We start from the raw sequence: 22176 nt of genomic DNA, 5'->3' as shown, positions 1-22176 counted from the left end.
TAAAATTCAGAGCGAGGCAGCGTTAAAGTTTAAATAAATTTACGCTTCTAATAATTCACTTAGTATTTCTTCAAATAAAATATTTCTTTTAACTTCAAGAGCAACTGTTTTGGATGGACATTTTTTTATTTAAAAATTAAGAAAATCACTTATATTATTGTGTAAATCACAGATAACTATAAGAATGACACTTTTTTTTCTGTCTTACTTTTAAACTATTTAGATAAGGTGTCTTTCTTAACCTTATACGCCAGAGGGCAACATCAATAAGTTCTGAATGTCTGGTGCTGTTTTTTTACCCCTCCCTCCTCCCCTTTGTCCTACCCAAAACACTCTTGACACATGGCACATTATAGTTTTGCATAAACATATGCTTACAGTTAAAAAAAAAAAAAGCACTATTTTATGGATCATATTTTAAATTTTGTTTTTTAAATTTAACTAGGCTCTAAGGTGATTTTTTTTGTGAGCTTTTGATGAAAAAGATGACGCTGATTTCTAATTTTTCATTTTGATGATTTAAAATGTTTTACTTCGAATTTTTTAAATGAGTGCTGTCACACTTCCTTTTACTCTTTCTCTCTCTCATGTCACACATTTCCCTCCACGCATGCTATCATTCGTGGATTGGCCTATCTTCGTTGTCACGAATTTTGCACTATTAACTATCGTCTGAAATAATTGTCATTTAGCGATTATTCTCACTTATCTTATTGAACTACTGTTTCAAATGGACTGAGATGATTTGGCGAGCCATAAAAATATAATCAAGAGGTCATTTGTGATCCACGGACCACACGTTCAAGATCCCTAATTTATAACTAAGTAATATCAAGAAACTGTGATAAAATTACAACTTTATATCTTTTATCCAATACCTTCTTCAGTGGCTCAGGTGACAGAGCAGTCTCTTCCTTATGAGGTGGGACAGATTCGAATCCCATTGGTGCCTGGTTGATTCGAATTTTGCGCCCGGCTTGCACCAACCACAGTGCTGACATAAAATATCCTCAGTGGTAGACTGATCATGGGTTAGAATCCTCTTGCGTTGGGCTAACCGTTAGAGATGTTTGTGGTTTTCCCCTCCATGTGACGTAAATGCGGGTTAGTTCCATCAAAAAGTTCTCCACGAAGACTAGGTGTTTGATCCAGGAATTCTCTTGTTTTCTGGATTGGGCTCAAACTTACAGGGTTGAAGATAGTTGTTCAATCAGAATAGGGCTGTTCACCGATTATAAAATATAATACCTTCTTAAATATTGACATTATTGTGAATCTGTAGCTGTAACTTTTAAGTAAAAAATTACACCAACAGCCTTTTCTTTTCTCTAAATTAAAATAAGTTTCTAAACTTTATAATTCAATATATTGAGCTTGAAATGTTTAACGTCACATAAAGACTCGATTAATCATATTCCATTCAAAATAATATAGAAATGAGAAACGATTCCAGAAATTCGCTATAACAGCGTCGTGTTCTGTAATCTTAATATATTTTTGAAATCCTTGAATGAAACGAAAATTGCATGCACAGTAGAGGCCACAAACAAACGAGGGAAGAAGAAAGAAAGGAAACACAAAAGAGTTTAAAATCGATTATGAAAAACACCTCAAAATTTCTCCAACTAATCAAAATGTTTTTGATCTCGCTTTTCTCACTAGTGATTCGGCTACCGCTTTTGTTCTTCCTTCACTTTACGACTAATGATGAGCATGCTCTTTTGACTTCATTTTCGAAAAGTATTTTAAAAGTATATATTAAGGGCAGTCATTGCGAAACATCTGATAACAAACTTGTATGTATTTCCTTCCTCTGATTAATATTTAAAAATAATAACTATCAGTGTCATTTTGACTTTATTTTCACCAATGATTTTAAAAATATATATTAAGAGCATTCATTATGAAATACCTATAATGAAATATCTAAGATCCTCTCAAAGCATAATACCTGTATCTACTAAGAAACTTGTATGATTTTTCTTCTTGGCATTTTAAAATAATTAATGACTTTCTTTTAAAAGTTTCTTTTTCCAATAAGTTAATTTTAGTGTTTGCTTAAAGAAAATATAAATTTAAAATTGTCAGTATCTCAGGGAAATCAAAATCAGGGGGGAAAAAAACCTTTATGAAATTTCATCTATAGTTGAATATAAACATAAGAAGCGTATGAAAACAATGAAAACTAAGAAAAGGTGACATCTATATCATTCATTGTGCTTTGAGTTTCATTGTTTCCTCGATGAGTAGAAATTTGAAACATTACTTTTTTATAGATAATTTTAGCTCCTATTATACAGCAAGGAATTTGATACAGTTTTTCATGCACGAATTATTACAAGATATAGTTTATCTTGTTAAGTTAAATTTTAGAATCGCAGTTTCTTTACTTTCATTTTTTTTTCTGCTTGACTGTCTTTGTTATTGTTTTAACATCGCAGAATAAATTTATATTTGCGACTTATTATTTTCTTTTTATGAAACTGATATGATAACTATGAAGAATATATAATACTCTCACCACTCGGACATTTATAACAACGCGTAATTTTACAATGATCGCACGACTTTTTGACAAAGCTTTGGGGTCTTTCTAAATTTTGTATAAAATGTTTTCTTTTCTTTTTTTCCTTTTTTTTTTGTAAAACAATACCACGCCACCTTTTTAATGATTTTTTCTGTAATTTAGTTACTTATTTTAGAAAATGAGCAATTTGCTTTTATTTTATATTTGAATTCAACACTGAAATATTATCTCGGCAATATATCTGTTAAATTATCTCGGCAGAAGCAGACCTCGAAATCAATTTTAATTCATTTATACAAAAACTATTTCATTAACTCTCTTTAAAAAAAAAATTTCAGGTTTCTTAGCTGAATAAGTACTCTTCTTTGGTTTCTTTTGTCGGATTCTTCGCTATATTTTCATTTTAAATGCTATATATATATATTTGTAATTTTGAACCCTATCCAGAAGACAAGGGAACTCCTGGATCAAGTATTGGGGAAAATTTGCCTTCTTGCAGGACTTTTTGATGGAACTAACCCGCATTTGCGTTACATGGAGAGGAAAACCACGAGATCCACGGTTAGCCTGACGGCAAAGGGATTCTAACCCATGATCCGTCTACCACTGAGGATATTTCACGTCAGCACTATGATCGGTGCAAGCCGGATGCGGATTCGTACCGACCAACCATTTCTGGGATTCGAACCCGGTTCACCTCATTGAAAGGCGGAAGCTCTATCCCCTGACTATGTTGATATTGCTCTACTATATTTTCAATAGATATATTTTTAATAGACACATATTGCTTAATTTCTTTGTGTTCGCATTTTTTTAACTTCATTGCTAATTTGTTTTTGTATTAAATTAAAGTAGTAATCATTAAGTATCTTTACAATAAATGCTTCGTAAAAAATTTAAAAAAAAAACAGAATCTTTCACAAAAAAAGTCTGAATTAAACCCTGCGTGCTAACGCAAAATAAAAAAACATTCGTAGTTCGATACATAATAACAAAATATCGAACAAAATGAATTTTATCATTCATAAACTCAACGAACATAACTTTTCATCAATGTATCGCCTCTCTCGGGTCATGAATCCTGTCTAAGATTTAATCGCTTTCAACTTTCTCACCGGTTTGATGAGAAATCCATGAAGAAGTCTGGGCCAGTTGATGTTTAAGAAAGCGATTCTTCGTAGCTAGATGAAAAAACAAGGACAAAGGGAGTAAGATTTTTTAAAGGCTTGGATTAAATAATAGTAACGTGTATAAAAGCGTAAAGTTTGAGAACACGCGTTCGAAACTTCCTTGTAGAAAAGGATTCTTTTTCTTGGTGTAATCCGGTTTTGTTCGGATTTTCTGATGAGAGATTTAATTCAGCGAGTCTTTCAAAATGAAATTGGAACGACAATCAAAGATTTGAAATGTTACACGCTAATTAATTTCGGACCCAAGACAAATATATATTTTTTCCATCATGCACCGGTTGACAGGATTCGTTAATTTTTAACAAATATTAAGATGAGCAAAGAAAATTATTCGTCTTTAAGTTCACGTGCAGGTTTCATTTCAATAGGCTTTCTAAATCCACTGGCGTTAGCATAAATGTCTTCCAGAAGTGAACTAGAAAACTTACTCAGGTGAACTAGAAAAATAAATAAAGGACATATTTTTAAACGAGAAACGAGTTGCATTCTCGATGCGTATTTATCAGTGAGAAGCTGGCAAAATTGCTGTGTTTTTATTGAGTTTATTAGAATTTAAAAAACTCTTACGTCAGCTATAATTTTTTTTTTAAAAATAAAAAGTATATAGCCTGAATTAAAAAGTATAAAGAAAAGGCTTGCAAAGAAATTAAGATAAAAGTAAAAAATTTACACTTTTTAAAATTATATGGGCTTTTATAACTGAGGTGTACTCTTAACCCCTTCAGGGCCAACGGATGGAGAAAGAACCACTTCTCCAATACCGTATAATTAGTGTTTTATTTTATTTTATAACTGAAGTAGAACAACCGACCAAATTCTGAGTCTACGACTATCAATGTTCAACTCCGTAACCTAGTAATAACAAGGAGATTTCTGGTTTAAGCATTGGGATGAATTGGCCTTCATGTAAGACTTTTCGATAGAACTAACCCCCATTTGCGTTATATGGAGAGGAAAACCACAAAAACCTCCCACGGTTAGCCCGACGGCAAGGAGATTCTAACCCCGATCCGTCGACCGCTGAGGATATTTTACGTCAGTACTGCGGTCGCTGAGAGTCGAGAAGAGAATTCTTATTGACCAGCCACCCTTGGGATTCGAACGTGGATCATTATTACATTGGGAGGCCAAATGTATTCCGAATTTATACGAATTAATAAAAACGTATGCGTACTTATACTAGATGTAACAAGAGAATACCATGTTGAGATCATTCGTGTAATCTTGGGCCACTAGAGTCAGAAAGACTCGTTTTAAAAATAATCGTAGGATAGAAGAAAGAATGTTTTGCATCACGATCCTGAAGGACTTAAAGGGGGGGGGGGGACGAGAGAATATGTCCAAAAAACGTTTATCTAAACCTTTTTTTTTTTTAGACTTGTTACTGTTGCTACTTCAGCCACTTACGAATTAATGATTAAAACAAAAAACTCTTTATTCTCACAGGCGCACATTTTTCAATGTATGTATTTATGATTAGGAAATTATTGCAAGAATTACTTATGAAATTAAACTCCGGAAAAAATACTGAACAAATTATATTTATGAATATATTTATTATTATTAAATTAAACTATGTATTTATATTGACTATTCTTGGTAATTGCATACTGTTTTTATATATATAGTAAAAGCTCAATATAACGAATACGGCATATTTGGAGAAATCCGTTATTACGACGAATTCCAAATCACCGTCAAAATGCAATTAAAGATACAAAAATTGTACGTTTATATCTGGTTTAAAGCTACTTATCTTCCTCTATAACAATTTTTTTTAAGGAAATACATTTTTCTGCCGTTTAAAAGAGTAATATTATATGGAAAAAAGTTTAAATGGAAGACATTTTTATTTATTTCTAGTATTGAAACAGGAATACGAACAACAATCAACGGTTCCTTCTTACAATTTAAACCCACTATTTTATAAGCTAAGGAGTGGGCGACCAGTGGCTAAGTTCTCTTCTTCCAAACAAAAAAAAAAGGTTCTTCTGTTGTTTTTCCTTTTCTTTCTGTTTTTCCTTTCTGTTGTTTTGTTGATTTTAAGAGTAATATTATATGAAAAAAGTTTAAATGGAAGACATTTTTATTAATTTCTAGTATTGAAACAGGAATACGAGCAACAATCAACGGTTCCTTCTTACAATTTAAACCCACTATTTTATAAGCTAAGGAGTGGGCGACCAGTGGCTAAGTTCTCTTCTTAAAAAAAAAAAAAAAAGGTTCTTCTGTTGTTTTTCCTTTTCCTGCACCTCTGGCTTTCGATTCCACAGATATTACGAGCACGTACATCGCATGTACACGGTTATTTTAAAATTAAATATGTACATTTGCCTACAACGACAAGCTCGTTGTTACTCAATACCTCTGAGGGTACCGATCCAGGAGTGTCCTTGTCTTCTGGATTGGTTCAAAATTACAAGGCTACGGCGTTGAACATTAGTAGTCGTAAACCCAAAAATTGGGTCGGCTGTTCAACGTCGGTCATAAAATAAAATAAAACAAAGCTCGTTGTTACGGTAATTTCACTTGCTATTATTTGTTGTCGTTATAACGTACTTTTACTGTACTGCATATTGAAAAGTGCTTAGCAATCATGCGCATACTGAAGCGTTTTTAATATCCTTAATTTACCAGCTTTCGAAATTATTCCGAAATGCAACTTTCAGAATGATTAGTGTAACGAATTTTCAAGTTGGATCATTTGACGAAAGAAAGTTAATCTTTCACGACGATTAGCATTCAACTTTGAATTATACCATTAAAGTACGTTCGTTTTTCTTTTCTCTTTTTTTTTAAGCATAACAACCTTTCAAATATTTGATACTAATTATTTCAAAATGATTCTTTTAAACTATTATCATCCTACTCTAACTAGACACATTTTTTTCTTTCTCAAAATTATACAAGTCGTTGATGGTCGTTAAATGTTCAGTGAAAACAATCGAAGAAAAAAATCCATCAAAACGAACACGCAAAGGTTAAAGAACATCTTAATATAATCGTGTAAATTATTTCGCAGCACCTTTTTTTTTTCCTTCTCATTTTTTACACGTAAATATGCAGTACACTTGCTCGTAAGGGGGGAAAAAATCGCGACTTAAATGATGCAATAATTACACATTTCTCAAAACCACAACATTCTGCTAAAGTTAGAATGAAAACTTTGCCAGCACTAAATGGTGAAATTGAGATTATAATTATCTCCGTTACATGGAATAGCTTACATGAACAGACGATGTAATAGCTGAAGAAGTTAAAATGAAGTGAATTAACTGCTATACAGTTGCAGTAAATGACCCATTTTGAAGCTTAAACTCACGCAAAGAAGTCGTAAATATAATAGAAAAATGTTTTAAGGAGACATATTTGTGAAATGCAAGTATGGAATAATAACGATCCTTTTTTCATTTGTTACAGCGTTTTTGAAAAAGTCGATGTACTTGGTGCCTTTTGGTCTCCGTGTAAGTAAATAAATTTATTAAACTTAAGTCAAATGCATGAATTTAGTCAACAAGTATGGTTCGAAATATTTTGAAGGCTTCTTCTCTGGCCAGGCGATAAAGAAAATTAAGTGAGAACTTGCGACAAATGACGTCACAAACCTACATTCTTAATTGGATGCCTGCAAGCGAAATTAGTAGTTTTTAACAGAAAACGACAAAATATTGCACTATCTGATAAAGTCTCTTAACAGACGGCGTTAAGATTTTTACAAGTATAGTCAGAAATTATTTTGATCCAAATGAATATGATAAAAATGCAGATACTGACCAATCACCCTTTTAACTCAAAAAAAGGATTTCATAATAATTATTAAATACACCTATCCATTTATAACATGCGAAACATTACAGTACACTCCCGATTATCCGGGTTAATCACCGGAACAGGTCGCACAGACAATCGAAAAACACGGATAATCCGAAAACTCCTTTTATTAAAGAAAAATCCAATATCAGTACAAAAAATATAAAAATTACTGACATTTGCATGTATAAAATCAAACTAGGCATTTTCTTTATTAAAAAATGTGTAATGCGTCTTCGCCATACATCGATGCACATATTTTACGAACCGCAGTAATGTCACCGTAATCAAATCCTCCCATATAATTTAATAAAGTTACCACAGAGCAGCAGAATGAGAAATTGTATTTCATTCATTTACTACATCTTCTGCATCAGTTACTATCATCACTATTTGATTTAACAACATAACGATGTCTTCATCAATCAAATACTGGAAGCCAGGCTCACATGCATCACTTTGAAACCAATCTTCTAAGTTTTCTTCATCAAGAATTTCGAAACCTTAGATTTCTTTTGCTTGTTCGAGAATACTGTTATCATATTTTTCTTGAACATCTGAAGAGGATTGTTCATCAAGCGGTATGATATCTTTCTCCAAGATCCTGATAACGTAGACAATTTTACCTTTGACCATGCTTCTGATATTCCATATACTGCAATCCAATAACGAATATTGCTTCCAAAAATTTGGCAGTGTTATAACTTCATGAATCAAATTTTTTTAATCTTGAAAATGTTTCTCTTTATATTTTTTGTGTGACTCCGGAATGATCACGGATAATCGAGAGTGTACTGTATATATATACAAAATAAGCTTGTAAAAGTTCGTTAAATCTGAGAGAAGAAAAAGAAATAACAGAGAATTTAAAAAAAAAAAAAAATGATATGATCTTTGGGTTATTCTTTGCATTTATTCTCTTTGGTTTTTTTTTTTTTTTTTTTTTNTTTTTTTTTTTTTTTTTTTTTTTTGCATATCTTTTACATAAAACCTCCATTAAAATCGATAGTGTAGGATGAAAAAAAAGATCTATCTAAGCTTCTATGATTACTTGATGAGTATTATTCAGTACTATGGAAAAAATAAAAGCATATAAGAGACTCAAAATGAAATGTAAATTCTGGAAACATATTTTATTTATAACTTAATCAACAGCGGCAAGAACTAGATAATGCGAGTCTACTCAAAACTGGTTTCATTTTTCTAAAACAACTCAGAGGAGTCAATACTCGGTAAGCCACAGTTAATAACACCATTTTTATTATGCATTAACACGAGCGAGTCTATTCATTGTTCTTTTATTCAACTCTTAAAAAACGAAAATTTAAACGACCTTGGTTGAAAAGCAATTGCCTTGTTTTGAATGCGGAAGATTTGTTGACAGGAAATAAAATTCCTGTATTAATTTCTTATTACTAAAGAATTCTGTGATAGGACTGCGGCATTTCGGAATGGAAATAATCATTTGGAAATGAAGTGTTTTTGTTTTGAATTAATAACATGAAAATAGAATTTTTTTTTTAAAGTTGAAAACGCTTAAAAGAGCCAAAATTTAATGGAATGCTCTTTTTCTGCTTACTTTTAATCTCTAAGTTTATTATTATTTTTACAATATTAATCAAGAAATAAAAATAATTGTGCGAATAAAGTATTTTGTTTTTAATAAAGGTTTTATTTATTTTTAACAGGATGGAACTACTTACGCAAGTCATTACTTCAAAATGTTCATGAAATATAAATTTAACTCTGAAACATAGATGGTTCCTATCGATTTCAAAACTTACTCTTATAATAGCCCAAAGCATAGTTTAAGTATGTAGGCCTCACAGTCAAAATCGGGACATTTTTGTATAGATTACTAAAAAAGGGCAAACGAAGAATGTACAATTTCATTTACTTTAAGTACAACAAAGGCAAATTTTAGCCCAAAAAGTATTAAAATATACTATTTTTAATTTTAGAACAGAAAGTTCTAACAGTTTCTAACCATAAATTTATTAAAGTAGCACTGTACTACACTTACTAGTTTGACATTAACATGTAAAAAACTTGAAAAGTACTGAGGCACTAGACAAAAAGAACCAGTATCAAATTAGCAGATGAAAAAGACTAATCAATAATTGTGAAACTTAAATCCATACCACAAGACAAGATTTGTTACTGGAACAGATGAAATTTAACAAAAAGTATACGACCCCTGAATTCCTCATCATAAAAATTTGGTAATATAAAATTGTTAACAGTTTCTTTTTCATAAAATGACTAAAATTCCAAAAAGTTGGAAACAACGAAGTCTGTGGGTTATGCTTAATGTGTAAACCATGTATATAATTAATGGACTGTTCCGGATTCAAACTATTGAATATTTGATTTTTAAAAGCATTAATAATTAACATACAGAGATATAGGATCGGAATTTCAACATCTAAATTTATAAAAAAATCGATTCTTCGAATCGATTGGTCTTATTTAAATTAATATTGAAAGAAAATGGGATGAATAAACGACACTAAATTCAAGTACATTAGGACTAGAACAATTTTTATCTCAGTAAATTATCCCAAGTTATGTCAAATAACTTTATTTGAAAAAAAATAAACAAAAAATTATAAATAGATCGGTCAAAATCAGTAAAAAAAAGAAAAAAAATTACATAATATGTGAATTTTTTTATTATTAAAAATCACATTATTTTTTTTAATTAAAACACACAAATTTTTAATTTAAAACTAAAAATGAGCTATATTAGCAAAAAATTTTATCTAAATGTCAAAAAAAAAAATTTTTTTTAACTTAAATAATAGAGAATTTGGTAATATTAGTTTGTAAATTTTTATTTATTAACTGAGCAATCGGATCAATTTTAAGTTTAAAGAACTATTTTTAAATCAATTGCGAATTTTCTTTTGAAAATTTGTCTCAATAGAAAATTTTAATAAATACAAAAAAAAAAAAAAAATAGTNAAAAAAAAAAAAAAAAAAAAAAAAAAAAAAAAAAAAAAAAAAAAAAAAAAAAAATATTATAATAAAAGTTTAAAAAAGATCTATTTTAAGCATTATTTATAAATGCAAAATTTACGAAATTATTCTTTTCTAAAAAAATCTCTTCCTAATAAAGTAGTTAGAAACGAAACATTTTCCAAGGTTCAGATAATAATATAACCGAAATTGCAGTGCCCCAGCTACATTACAAAATATGTAACTTTAATACCATTTTACTTAGTAGCGAATTATTCATCTCATAGACTACAAATGAAAATTATGCATGTTAGGCAATGTACACTATGCGTACACATTGAAAATAAATTAGAAATTATAGTACAGCATTAAAAGTGTTATTATTGGTAACAGTGCAACTTTGGGAAAATGGCTAAGCAAGTTAGGAATAATTTCAGGAATAATAATTAAAATACAAAAACCTTGCATTTATGGTCATATAAGAATATTTTTTATGATAATATGAATGCTGTTTAATGTTCTTTAATTTAAAAATTAGCTTCGACTGTATTATGAAGTACAATTAATTATCTAATAATTCCTATTAATTAGACTTAATATATCCTATGTCATTCTAAATCGATACAAGGTAAAAATTTAATTTTAGAAGACACTTTCCAGTTTACAAATCTATAGTAAAAATTGCTCCCAGATGTAACAAATTTAGAAACTAATTTTAAGATAATCCTTACTGACAATATTAATGCAAACTTTTCCTATATTTTTACATTAGGAGACAATATACTCAAGCTTTGCCGAGCTCAGCTCGAAAAAGACAAGATTTTTTCAAACTTTGTTCCATGTTATAATTTCAATGCTAAAAATTTAAATGTTATTTAGGAATTAATTTTACAAAACATTACTAAGCAATTGGTTCCATGAAAAACATTTAAATAATTTTATAGTAGTTTAATTTAAATAATTTTATAGGAATTTGAAAAACCAAACTGTGGACTAAGTGACTAACTGGCAAAAATTTGAATCTCACCCCAAGAGACTGAAAATAAATCTATGTAAGTGTGCAATAAAATTTTTGGGATCCTTTGATTTCATCAGGGTTGGAGTTTTTGCCGGCAAAAAGGGGTTTTTGCCAGGACAGTGGCAAAAACCTGGTAAAAACCGGCAAAAACTGGTAAAAACCGGCAAAAACCAAATTATCTAAATTGCTGATTAAATATTATTACAAAATACTTGAAACAAATTTAAATCAATCATAAGGAATAATAATTTTGATACATTACATGAAAAAATTATTTTTAACATATTAATAATTAATATAATGGTAATAATTTGTAAAAGATTGAAAGTTTGTGATCTTTTTTCATTTTAGAATCCTAAAATAAATGTTTTTTTACAAATAAATAAATATTATTTGTATAATATTATTATTTATTATAAAAAATTCTTATTTGTACAATAATTAACTACACATATTGATAGATATTTTATGCTTTAAATTATATTTGTATTAATTTAAAAATAAGTTCATTTCACTGGAAAAAAGAGAATAATCACAAATTTCCAATCAATAATGTTTTAAATTACTAAAATGATACATTATCATTTAATTATGGAATAATAGTTTTGTTATTTTTTTTGTAATTATTTATATTCATAGTATATATTTCAATTTTAGGAATAATTTTGTATCAAAAATGTGTTTTTGTCCTCTCATCTTGGAAAATATAGGTTTTTGCCACTTTTTGCCAATTTGCTTGGCAAAAACCTGTTTTTGCCAGGACGGTTTTTACCGGTATTTACCATGGTTTTTTCCACCTGCGGCAAAATCTTGCCAACCCTGGATTTCATTATTTTAAATGTTTATGTAACAATCTGTTTGCCGTTAAGAAATAAAAATAATAACCTACCAACCTAACACATACACAAAAAATGGTTTTATTGCAAAAAGAAAAAAAAAATGAGACATAGTTACCAAACATTTAACCTTCATATTAGAAACAGAAGCTGCAATCTCATTGAGGGCTCAGGAATAAAAATTAGAAATATATTCCTAAAAAATAAAAAACCAGTTTTTTCATCAAATACTGGATAAAACCCAGAATTTTGATGAAAAACCTAGGTAGGCTATGCTTTATCAACAAAAAAAATCTGGGTTTTTCAAATCCTGAATTTGAGTACATTTAAATAATAACATAAATTTCTTTTACTCCAAAAACATTATAAACAAATAAATAAAAACAACTTACAATTTATATTAACAGTTTATTAAAAACAATATTATAGACAGTAGTTAACATCAACTATATTACATCATTATGTACAAGTAGGAATATTATTTACAAAAAACAATATAATACATATGAAACTATATATAATTCTATGAAGTGGACAAAAAAATTCAAGACATAAATGGTTCATCAAAAATTCTAATAATCAATTTTGGATGTTTAGATTTATAAATAAAAACAATAAATTAACCAAACTCAATTCATAGACCTGTTTAAATTCCCAGTTGTTGAATATTCTAGAAAATTAAATATTAACTTTAATGTATAATTTACATTTAAAGCAAAAAATAAATAAATATTAATTTACGTGTTTTTTTAAAACCAGAAAACAAATTAGCCATGGCACGCATAACTGCCACCGAAATTAAAAATAATACGTTATTTCATGATTACACACTTAAAAGCATATAGGTGATTGAAAAAAGGTAATTTGGTGATAAAAAATTTGATTATAAAAGGATTTATTATTTATATTAATGATTACAGTGATATTGAAGAAAAAATCATGAAAATTTAATATTTTCAAAACAATTAATGGTTTAAAAAAAGCTATTTAAAACAAATGATATATTTAGAGATTGATTTCCTTTTGGAAAAAATAAATATAAAAAGGATAGGAAACTTAAAAACCTCAGTTTTAGCACCTAAATCTAGAAGGAGGATTTTAATGAGATCTAATCTTTAATAATATAGTCAACTTATAAAATCAGACCAATAGCTTAAACAATTGGGAGAAAAAAGAAGATTTTAATATTTCTCAACTTAGATAAAATTATCAAAATCAATAAAAATAATTCACAATTATGCATTGAAGCGATGCAGAGTTCATGACTTTTTATATATTAAATCACAAAGATATGAGAAAAATTAGATCATTTTCACAAGCATGAAGGACACTGGATAGAGATGGGTTGACTGTTACAAAATCACAGCAATTATAGAAAAAAAAGCATATCATTCACTAAAAAGCATTATATTATGTTAATAAGCCTTTGAAGAAAGACCTTAATCTACTAATAGAAAAGGAATTTGAAGATGGAATTCAGACAGACCTAAAATTGTGTTAAATGAATAAAAAAAATTCATAAAAAATTCCACAGGCAATGAAGAATAATTATAATAATTTTTCAAAGGAAAATCAATAAGACCATGACTAAATTTCTGACAAAACTGATTTTTTAAATAAGTGGTCTAAAATAAAATGAATGATATAAAAATTATTATTTTATCTTAATAAGAAAAAAGCTAATATATCTGGAGATGTTTTAACTAGACTTTGGTTAACTTGCTAAATATGATGAACATTTCTTTTTTATTTCACAGAATATTTATGATTAGTGTGAAAACTTTTCAATTTATTCCTTTTCATACATCCACATTCTTCATTTTATTTGTTAATTATTTTTCAACTAAATAAAGCAAAGAAAACAAGACTATATAAAATAAGAACATTAGCTTTTTTCTTCTTTTGTATCCGTCCTCCCTAAATTGTTCTACTGTTAAGTGCTCGCTGTGTGGGCTGTCAGGCTACTAACGCAGGGGAGCTATCCCCTCTACAGAGGATTGAAATTGCGATGGCATGTCTTCCGATCATCCTCAGGGATGTTTCCCAGACCAGCACCAATAGCTCATTGTGCAGCTCTAGTGCGACATAGATAAAGTATCTACCTACCTAGCTTTTTTTTAGAAAAAAATACCTCAATGTTAAAAGTTAAAATAATATATAGTATATAATGAATTAATTTATAAAAATTCGCAGCAACATGCATTTAATAAAAATGAATTAATTTTTATTTCACTGAGATGTAGATCATACTGAATTTATCTTAAAAAAATATTAAAATAAAAAACAAGCTTGAATCTTTTGATATAACACCTACTGTACTCAATAAACATGAATTGAAAGAAAAAATAATTAATAAGTTTCTAATGCATGTAAAAAAAATTTAAATGCTTCCTGAAATGAATAAAATTTCCCAAAATCTACATGGTATAAGTTCAGAAAATTTTAAAAATTAGAAACAGCTTTAAAAAAATTTTTAAATATTTTTACCACTATTTTCAAAAAGAATATTACAACATATCCTAATATTAAATAGAAGCCAGAGAAATGTTTTCTTGTAGCCTGCACTGCTCAGAAAATCTATTGTTCTTTGAGGTAAGTTATTCTATACATCAGTGTTTCCCAAAGTAAGGTACGCATACCCCACAGGGGTACGGGAACAGTTCAGAGAGGGTGCACGTTCTTATGCGAAATATCTTGCAACAAACGAAATTTTTAAAATTTCTTATTCAAAAACAAAGCTAGCCAGGAAAATTTACGATTACATATTTTTCTATTGGCTATTTTATGCAGAGTTAACAGTTAATATTTAGTGGTGACAACAGCCAGCTGTGAGTTTTAACTTTTGCAAAATTTTTTATACTAAAAAATACATTCATTTCTTTTATCAGTGGTACACACACACACAGCGTAACGAAAAATTTAGAAGGGGTACACAAAAGTCATAACACTGCTATATACATCATTAGGCTATAACCATCAGAACTTAGATAATTTAAAATTAGAGATCATTGAGTTATCCACAATTTTCAAATTAGATTAAATATTTTTAGTGTAGTTTAAGAAGGGGAATGAAATGTCTGAAAAGGTAAATAAGAACTTCAATACCATAAATTAAGTGCTATGTTTAAACAAATTAAAAGTCTTAAGAAAATTTTGCATAGTTAGTCATACATTAAAGCATGCTTTTAATGAAGAAGATGTACCTTGCTTTACATGTATCAGTGCTTTAATGCACTTTGTAACCTGCCGACACAGAAAGATAAAAAATATTTATAATCTTTTATAATCGAACATATTGATATTAATGGTATGTGGGCCAATTCAAAAAAAGTATTATAGACTATTAATTGAGCATTCTTACTTAATTTCATTTTACAACAAAGTAAGAAATTAAAACCTTGAATTCATCACATTTTTTTAAAAGAATAATTACATACAAAATTTAAAAGATATACAGAAATATTAAAATTAAATTATCATTTTGAAAATTAATGAAATTATGATATAATCTAAAAAAATTAACTTCTAAGCACTAATAAAAATAATTTGTATCACTTAGAAAAATTGTTAATACTTATAAAAATTGTATCAATTTTTCAAATTCCATGCAATTAGAAAAGCCTTAATTGCATTAAAATCTTTCTTTCAAAAGCGTTGGCATATCAAGCATGACGATATAATTTGGCACTACATTGTTAACAAAGATTAACTCTTCAGACTAACTTATAGAAGTAAATTAATTTAAGCAAGATAATGAAAATTGTTAATTATCATACGAATTAAAAGGTTTTTGATTTTCCAGGGGTGATAGTGGGCCCAAGTCAAAATTCCAGAAAATTCATTGAGTTAAAAAAAAAAAAAAAAAGAAAGAAAGAACAGTTTAATTGAAAAATTAGAAAAAAATTTAAACAAGGTTTTTTTCTGTTTTCTCAATATTTCTTAGTTCACTTAAAAATATTTATAATTTTACACATACCTATACCATTTACACATACCTGGAGAAGTAATTAAAATTTACAAATATGTCTTTCTTTCTTGTGTTTATGATTATAAGAACTATTTACTGATAAAAAATGAAAATTAATCATGAATATGAGCTTATAAAGTATCTCTCTGTCTCTCCCTTATAAACAAATAAAATAAACTGTGTTTTTAAGTTCCACCTTTGAAAATTTGATTTCTGGGAACTTCTGTGATCAATGATTTTTTGAAACATCTGGCTTTTGAAGCTTCCGGATCACTGTTAGCGAAAATTCTGGAAATCCGGATTTTTTCCGGAGCACAATCAGCCCTGATTTTCTTTCAAATATTGAAAGACTTCGAAGAAATAGTTATTTATAAAGCTAAAGAGAGATAAGCGTTAGTATACATTAAGAAGGAAATCTATACATTTTATGAATATAGGTAACTTAAGTTCTATTCGAGAGAGCATTTTTAACAAAAAGAAAATTATAGTTCTTAGGACACCATCATAAAAACAAACATCTAAAACTGATCATTATCAAGATTACATGAATTTCTCACATAATATAAAGATACTAATTTACATATTCTCTGAATATTTTAAAATTTATTTAAAAAATACAGTAGCGCAATGCAGCATGCATGCAATCAATTCACTTTTAGCTTTGTTTGCATAAACAAGAAGAAGAAAAATCTCCACATGAAAAATATGCATAGTTCAAAAATTTAAAGAAAATTTATAACTGATATATACAATATTTATTTAAAAATATATACTCTGAATTTAAATATTTTTATACATATTTATAAATAGTTTAAACTGTGTCAGTCAATATATAAGAGTAATTTTATACATTAATTATATTAATACTATAAAATTTAATAGCTCACAAACTATTTAAACATTTATATTTAAAGATTTCTAATATTAATAAATTATAATTAATAGTCAAATAACAAAATCAAACAAATGAAAAACACGAAGTAAAGTCTACACTATGTAAACGTTGTTTAATTAATATGCAATTATATATTCAAATTACTTTAGCTGCACAGTCAGCAAAAAAAATAATAATAATAAATAGTTTAGTAATTAGATATAAGTTTACAACAGCTATTTAAATTACAATTATTAAATTTAACTATTTGTAAACTAATCTAGGTACTTAATTGTTAATAAATAACTGCATTGATAATCTCATAACACGATTAGAATTAAACAAGATGTGGAGTTCTATTCATAATTGGAAATCATTTACCCATCTCTTAGACATATTAGCTTACTTCAGTTGTTTATAATAAAAAGCTTGAGCATTGTTCTACCTTTACTTTAAGAACTCATTAAAGACTAACAATTTACTACATTACAAGTTCCAATTTGAACATCTAATAAATTATTTTAAGTACTGTAATAACTAAAATTAACAATCAAGTGGCAGCACCACAGCTGAACTAATGATAAGCACAGTACAGAACTAATGATAAGTGAAGATCTAATTGCATTAATGATGATTTATTTTGCAAATTTATAAATATCAGCTCATTATTAGAACTGATGATAAGTGGAGATCTGTTTTGATTATTGATCTGTTCTTTTGCAGACCCTAGAAATATTAGTTAATCCCTATAAATTTATTATTATACTTACAAAATGTTTTTCATATGAAATAAAGTAGCCTATATAAGCTATTTGTAAACAATTTTAAGTACTTAGTTATTAGGACTAAAGTATCCAATTTACATTAAAAATTTTGCAATTGTTAAAAAATACAGTGGTTTGTTTAAACTATAAAGCAATTTTTGCCTCTATTTAGATGCTTAAAGTAAATACCCATAATTTACTACAAAATTTATAACTGTTCAAAATATTTAAATAAAGTTTGGTGCTATGTTTATGAATTTAAACTGCAAATATAATTATAACCAGGGTTGGCAAGCTTTTGACACATGACGGTTTTTACCAGTTTATACCATGGTTTTTACCGTCATGTCAAAAACCCATAATTTTGGTAAAACTGTATTTTTATTTGAGTTAAACTGCTTATAATTTAAAATTAATTCATTTTTGGGCAATAAAGTTAGAAAAAAAGTTGTTAAAAGATATTTAAGAACTGATTCTCGCATTTTCCTAACATGATTATATCAAAACATACTATTTGAAGTAAAATATTAGAATACTAAACAAAATTTTCAACATTTCCAAGCATCATTTTGTTCGGCATATTACATTACTGAAGAATGTCAAGTTATTCTTGACTTAGAGTTTGTTAGTAGTTACAAGTTTTGTTTAGCTTATTTCTAATATTTAAGAAACGCCAAATTTTAAATTCTTCTTTTTTGTTCTTGAATTTATTAATAGTTCCACGCTTTTTTGTTTGTTTGTTTATTTCTAACAATTAAGAAGTGCAAAATTTTGAATCCTTCGCAAATCAAGCTATAATGATAAAAGTAAGTATCACTATTTTCAATAAGTATATTACAATATTTCTATATGAATGTATATCCTTCTATAAGAATACATGTATATAGTTGCAAAATCAATAGCAATCATTTACAACAATCATTTATAAAGGCAATTATGTGAAAATAATATATTGTCCGCTATATGCCATAAATTAAAGAAAACAGTAGGTTTTTGACAGTTTTTATCGGTAAAAACACGGTTTTTTAAGGCAAAAACCCAACCCTGATTATAGCTATAATTATATTTTATAACTATAATTAATTCTGAATTAAATAGCAAGACCAGAATTTAACAAATGAAAAACATCTACCTTGTAATTGCGGCTGATCTATCCATTTGCAAAGATATATTAACTGTACAGAAACTTGCATTCTCTACTAACTTTGTTTATAATTCATTTAAAACAGTTTTAATTGATTAATATATGGCACAACTAATGAAAAGTAATTATCACACATAAGCTTCGTTACGCTGCAGCCTTCGGCACAATCCCAAATACACATTTTTCCAAGTAGTAAAAGTTTTGCCTGACCAGATCCAGACACCAGATGTAATACCTACCATTAATGTCATTAAATATTTTATCATAAATGCTGGAAAATCTGGCTTCGGCCAGTAGTCATAGTCATGTGGCACATCAGGACAAGGTATGCTGTACATCGGGCGCTTACACTTGTCTTTCTGCCATGTTATCATCCAAGAATCGTAAAAGTAAGTCTCGTAAATGTAGCACGCAATCACTATCACTGCTGGTACAGTATAAAGTACAGAAAACACGCCAATACGAAACATGAGCTTCTCTAGTTTATCAGTACGTGTTCCATCATGTTTCATGATTGTTCGGATATGGCAAAGAGACACGAATCCAGCTAGGAGAAATAATGTCCCCAAGACTAAATACACACTTAGAGGTATTAAAATAAAAGCACGCAAGGAGCTTTTGTTCCATAATCCAACAAAACAAACACCACTTAGAATGTCACCTTCAACTTTACGTAGAGCTAGAATTGCGATAGTTTTAATTGCTGGCACAGTCCAAGCAGCAAGATGGAAATATTGGGAGTTGTTTTCAATTGCTTCGTGTCCCCACTTTAATCCAGCACTCAAGAACCATGTGAGAGTTAGAATGACCCACCATATAGAGCTAGCCATGCTGAAGAAATATAGAACCATGAATAAAATAGTGCAATATTTGTTTTCATTGCCTTGTCTAATCGTTCGCACCATTTTGATATTAGTGCGATTATTTGGAGACGGGAATGGGTCATTACAAGATACTTGCTCATCAACAACAAAACCAACAACATAAGCAGCAGCTACCATGAAATAACAAATTGATAAAAATATGATGGGTCTTTCCGGGTAACGGAATCTGTGCATGTCTACTAGAAAAGTTAAAACAGTGAAAGATGTAGAAACCATACACAATATTCCCCACACACCAATCCATGTTCGGGCAAATTTTCTTTCTTGAGGTGTGAAAAACATTCCATCACAAGGTGCACCACAATCTTTTTCTTCAGCTTCACCCACTTCAAACACATATCCCAAACCAGTCGGAACTTTAAACTCTTCAGGACAAATAAATTTACGTCCTTTTAAGATGGTAACATTATTATTGCGTATAGAAGTTGTTGGATAATTACCAGCTCCAGATGGAGGATGTGGGGCTCTATCTGTATTGTTTTCTCCTACACACAAAGCTTCTTCTCCGGCCTCTGGGAACTTATCACAATCCAAACTTTTAGGCCACTGGAAACCAAAATTATTCATTAATCTCTCGCACCCCTCTCTAGCTTTTAAACACAAAGATCTACACGGTGGTATAGCTTTTTCAATGATGGTACAAACTGGTGCATACATGGTACACAAGAAAAACTGTAGATCGGGGCTACACTGTACCTTCACCAAAGGAAAGAATTGATGCACTTCTAATCCAGCATCTTCTTGTTTTTGGTGGTTTAAAAGATTAGGCATTATTGTCTCATTGTATGGTATATCTTTACATAGAGGTATGGTGATGGGTTCGCATCGACCATGGTGAGGAATCAAACTTTCACGATCGGAAACTCGTGAACTCACGATTTGTGCGTTCCCTCCATGTTGAACGGCAGCAGTGGCGAGGACGAGCAACACCGGTAACCAAGACACAAACAAGATGACGGCCATGTTGGGAGAAGGGAAACTTCTTCAACTTTAGAGCACTAGGTGTTTACAGCTGACATGTCTTGAGTCAATTGGAACCATTCTTCATTTATTCGAATAATAAAACATGAACTATTATTCGGGGTTTGGATGCAAAACGCTTTCCATGAGAGGATAATCCACAGTTTCGGTATCTCAGATCGGTATGTCCGCTAAACTCAAGTGGACGAGAGTCTCGTTTACCCATTCACCCCCAACTCTACCGTGATTGGACGATTGAGGCGCCGCTAGGGCTGAGCGCGTTTCTCTCCTTGCTCGCATTTAATGGGCTATTTAATGATACGATAAGTTATTTTTAGGTCTGAATCCAGTTGTAATCGAAAATAGGAGATAAATTCTTATCATAATATTCAGAAAAAGGGACCTCGTTTACCCTTGGATTTTTGATAAAACTTCATTATTTCTTTGATAAAATTCATCGATACCGCAGTTTTTTATTAATAGCATTTTTTTTGTCAACATAAAAAAAATAAACATTAAGTACGAATTTTATTAGGAAATATTGTTTTTTATGTGAACGGTCTTTACAATTTTTATACTAGCTGTTTTTTATTATTATACTAATTATTAATTATTAAATATTATGATTTTAAATGCAAAGATAAGAAACTTAACTATAAAGTGGTTATAATTTAAATTTTAAAAAGGAGGCAGTTAGAAGCAAAAGTTTCTTTAGCAATGCATGTTATTTTCAATAAAGTGTACATAAAATAATGGAAATTTTAATGTTTCCCCACTAAAATATTATTATTAATTTATTATGCGCATAGATTTCATTCCATTTGTGATCTTCTACTGAAAAACGGATTTTAGAGAAATATGAATGTGCTTAACAATTTTTATTCGTAGTTTTATGCTAGTTTGGAAGTAAAGAATTTTATAAGGGAAAACAATTTAGCAGAAATATATTTACTTCATTACTCATGCAAGCATAATAGGCACATTAATCAACACAAAAATTTATTTTAAAAAAAACTACAAATCACTTGAATTCAGTAGATAAATGTAAATAAATCATCATTCGCAGGATTGATTTTTTTTATACATTAATAATCGTGTATTATATTATAATAACTATTTTCCTTTCAAAAAAATGAGCAATTTATTGAGTATAATCTTGCGACACAATTTAAAAGTGAATTTATTATCTTACTTTCTTGTTTAACTTTTTTTCTTCATAAAAATTCCATTGAACTGTTACACAT

At 29.0% G+C, this 22176-nt stretch overlaps 1 protein-coding gene across 1 annotated transcript; it reads right to left on the bottom strand.

Moving 5' to 3' along the window:
- Nucleotides 1–12727: 12727 nt before the first annotated feature.
- LOC107451398 (frizzled class receptor) lies at nucleotides 12728–21236 on the bottom strand. Its single transcript, XM_071183181.1, has one exon. The coding sequence runs from the start codon at nucleotides 20933–20935 to the stop codon at nucleotides 19217–19219; it is 1719 nt and encodes a 572-aa protein (XP_071039282.1). The 5' UTR covers nucleotides 20936–21236; the 3' UTR covers nucleotides 12728–19216.
- Between the last annotated feature and the right edge of the window lie 940 nt (nucleotides 21237–22176).

Source organism: Parasteatoda tepidariorum, chromosome 1, assembly GCF_043381705.1.
Source record: "Parasteatoda tepidariorum isolate YZ-2023 chromosome 1, CAS_Ptep_4.0, whole genome shotgun sequence".
Taxonomy (NCBI): domain Eukaryota; kingdom Metazoa; phylum Arthropoda; class Arachnida; order Araneae; family Theridiidae; genus Parasteatoda; species Parasteatoda tepidariorum.
The sequence above is the reverse complement of the archived record's forward strand: the minus strand, read 5'-3'. Positions and strand labels throughout refer to the sequence as shown.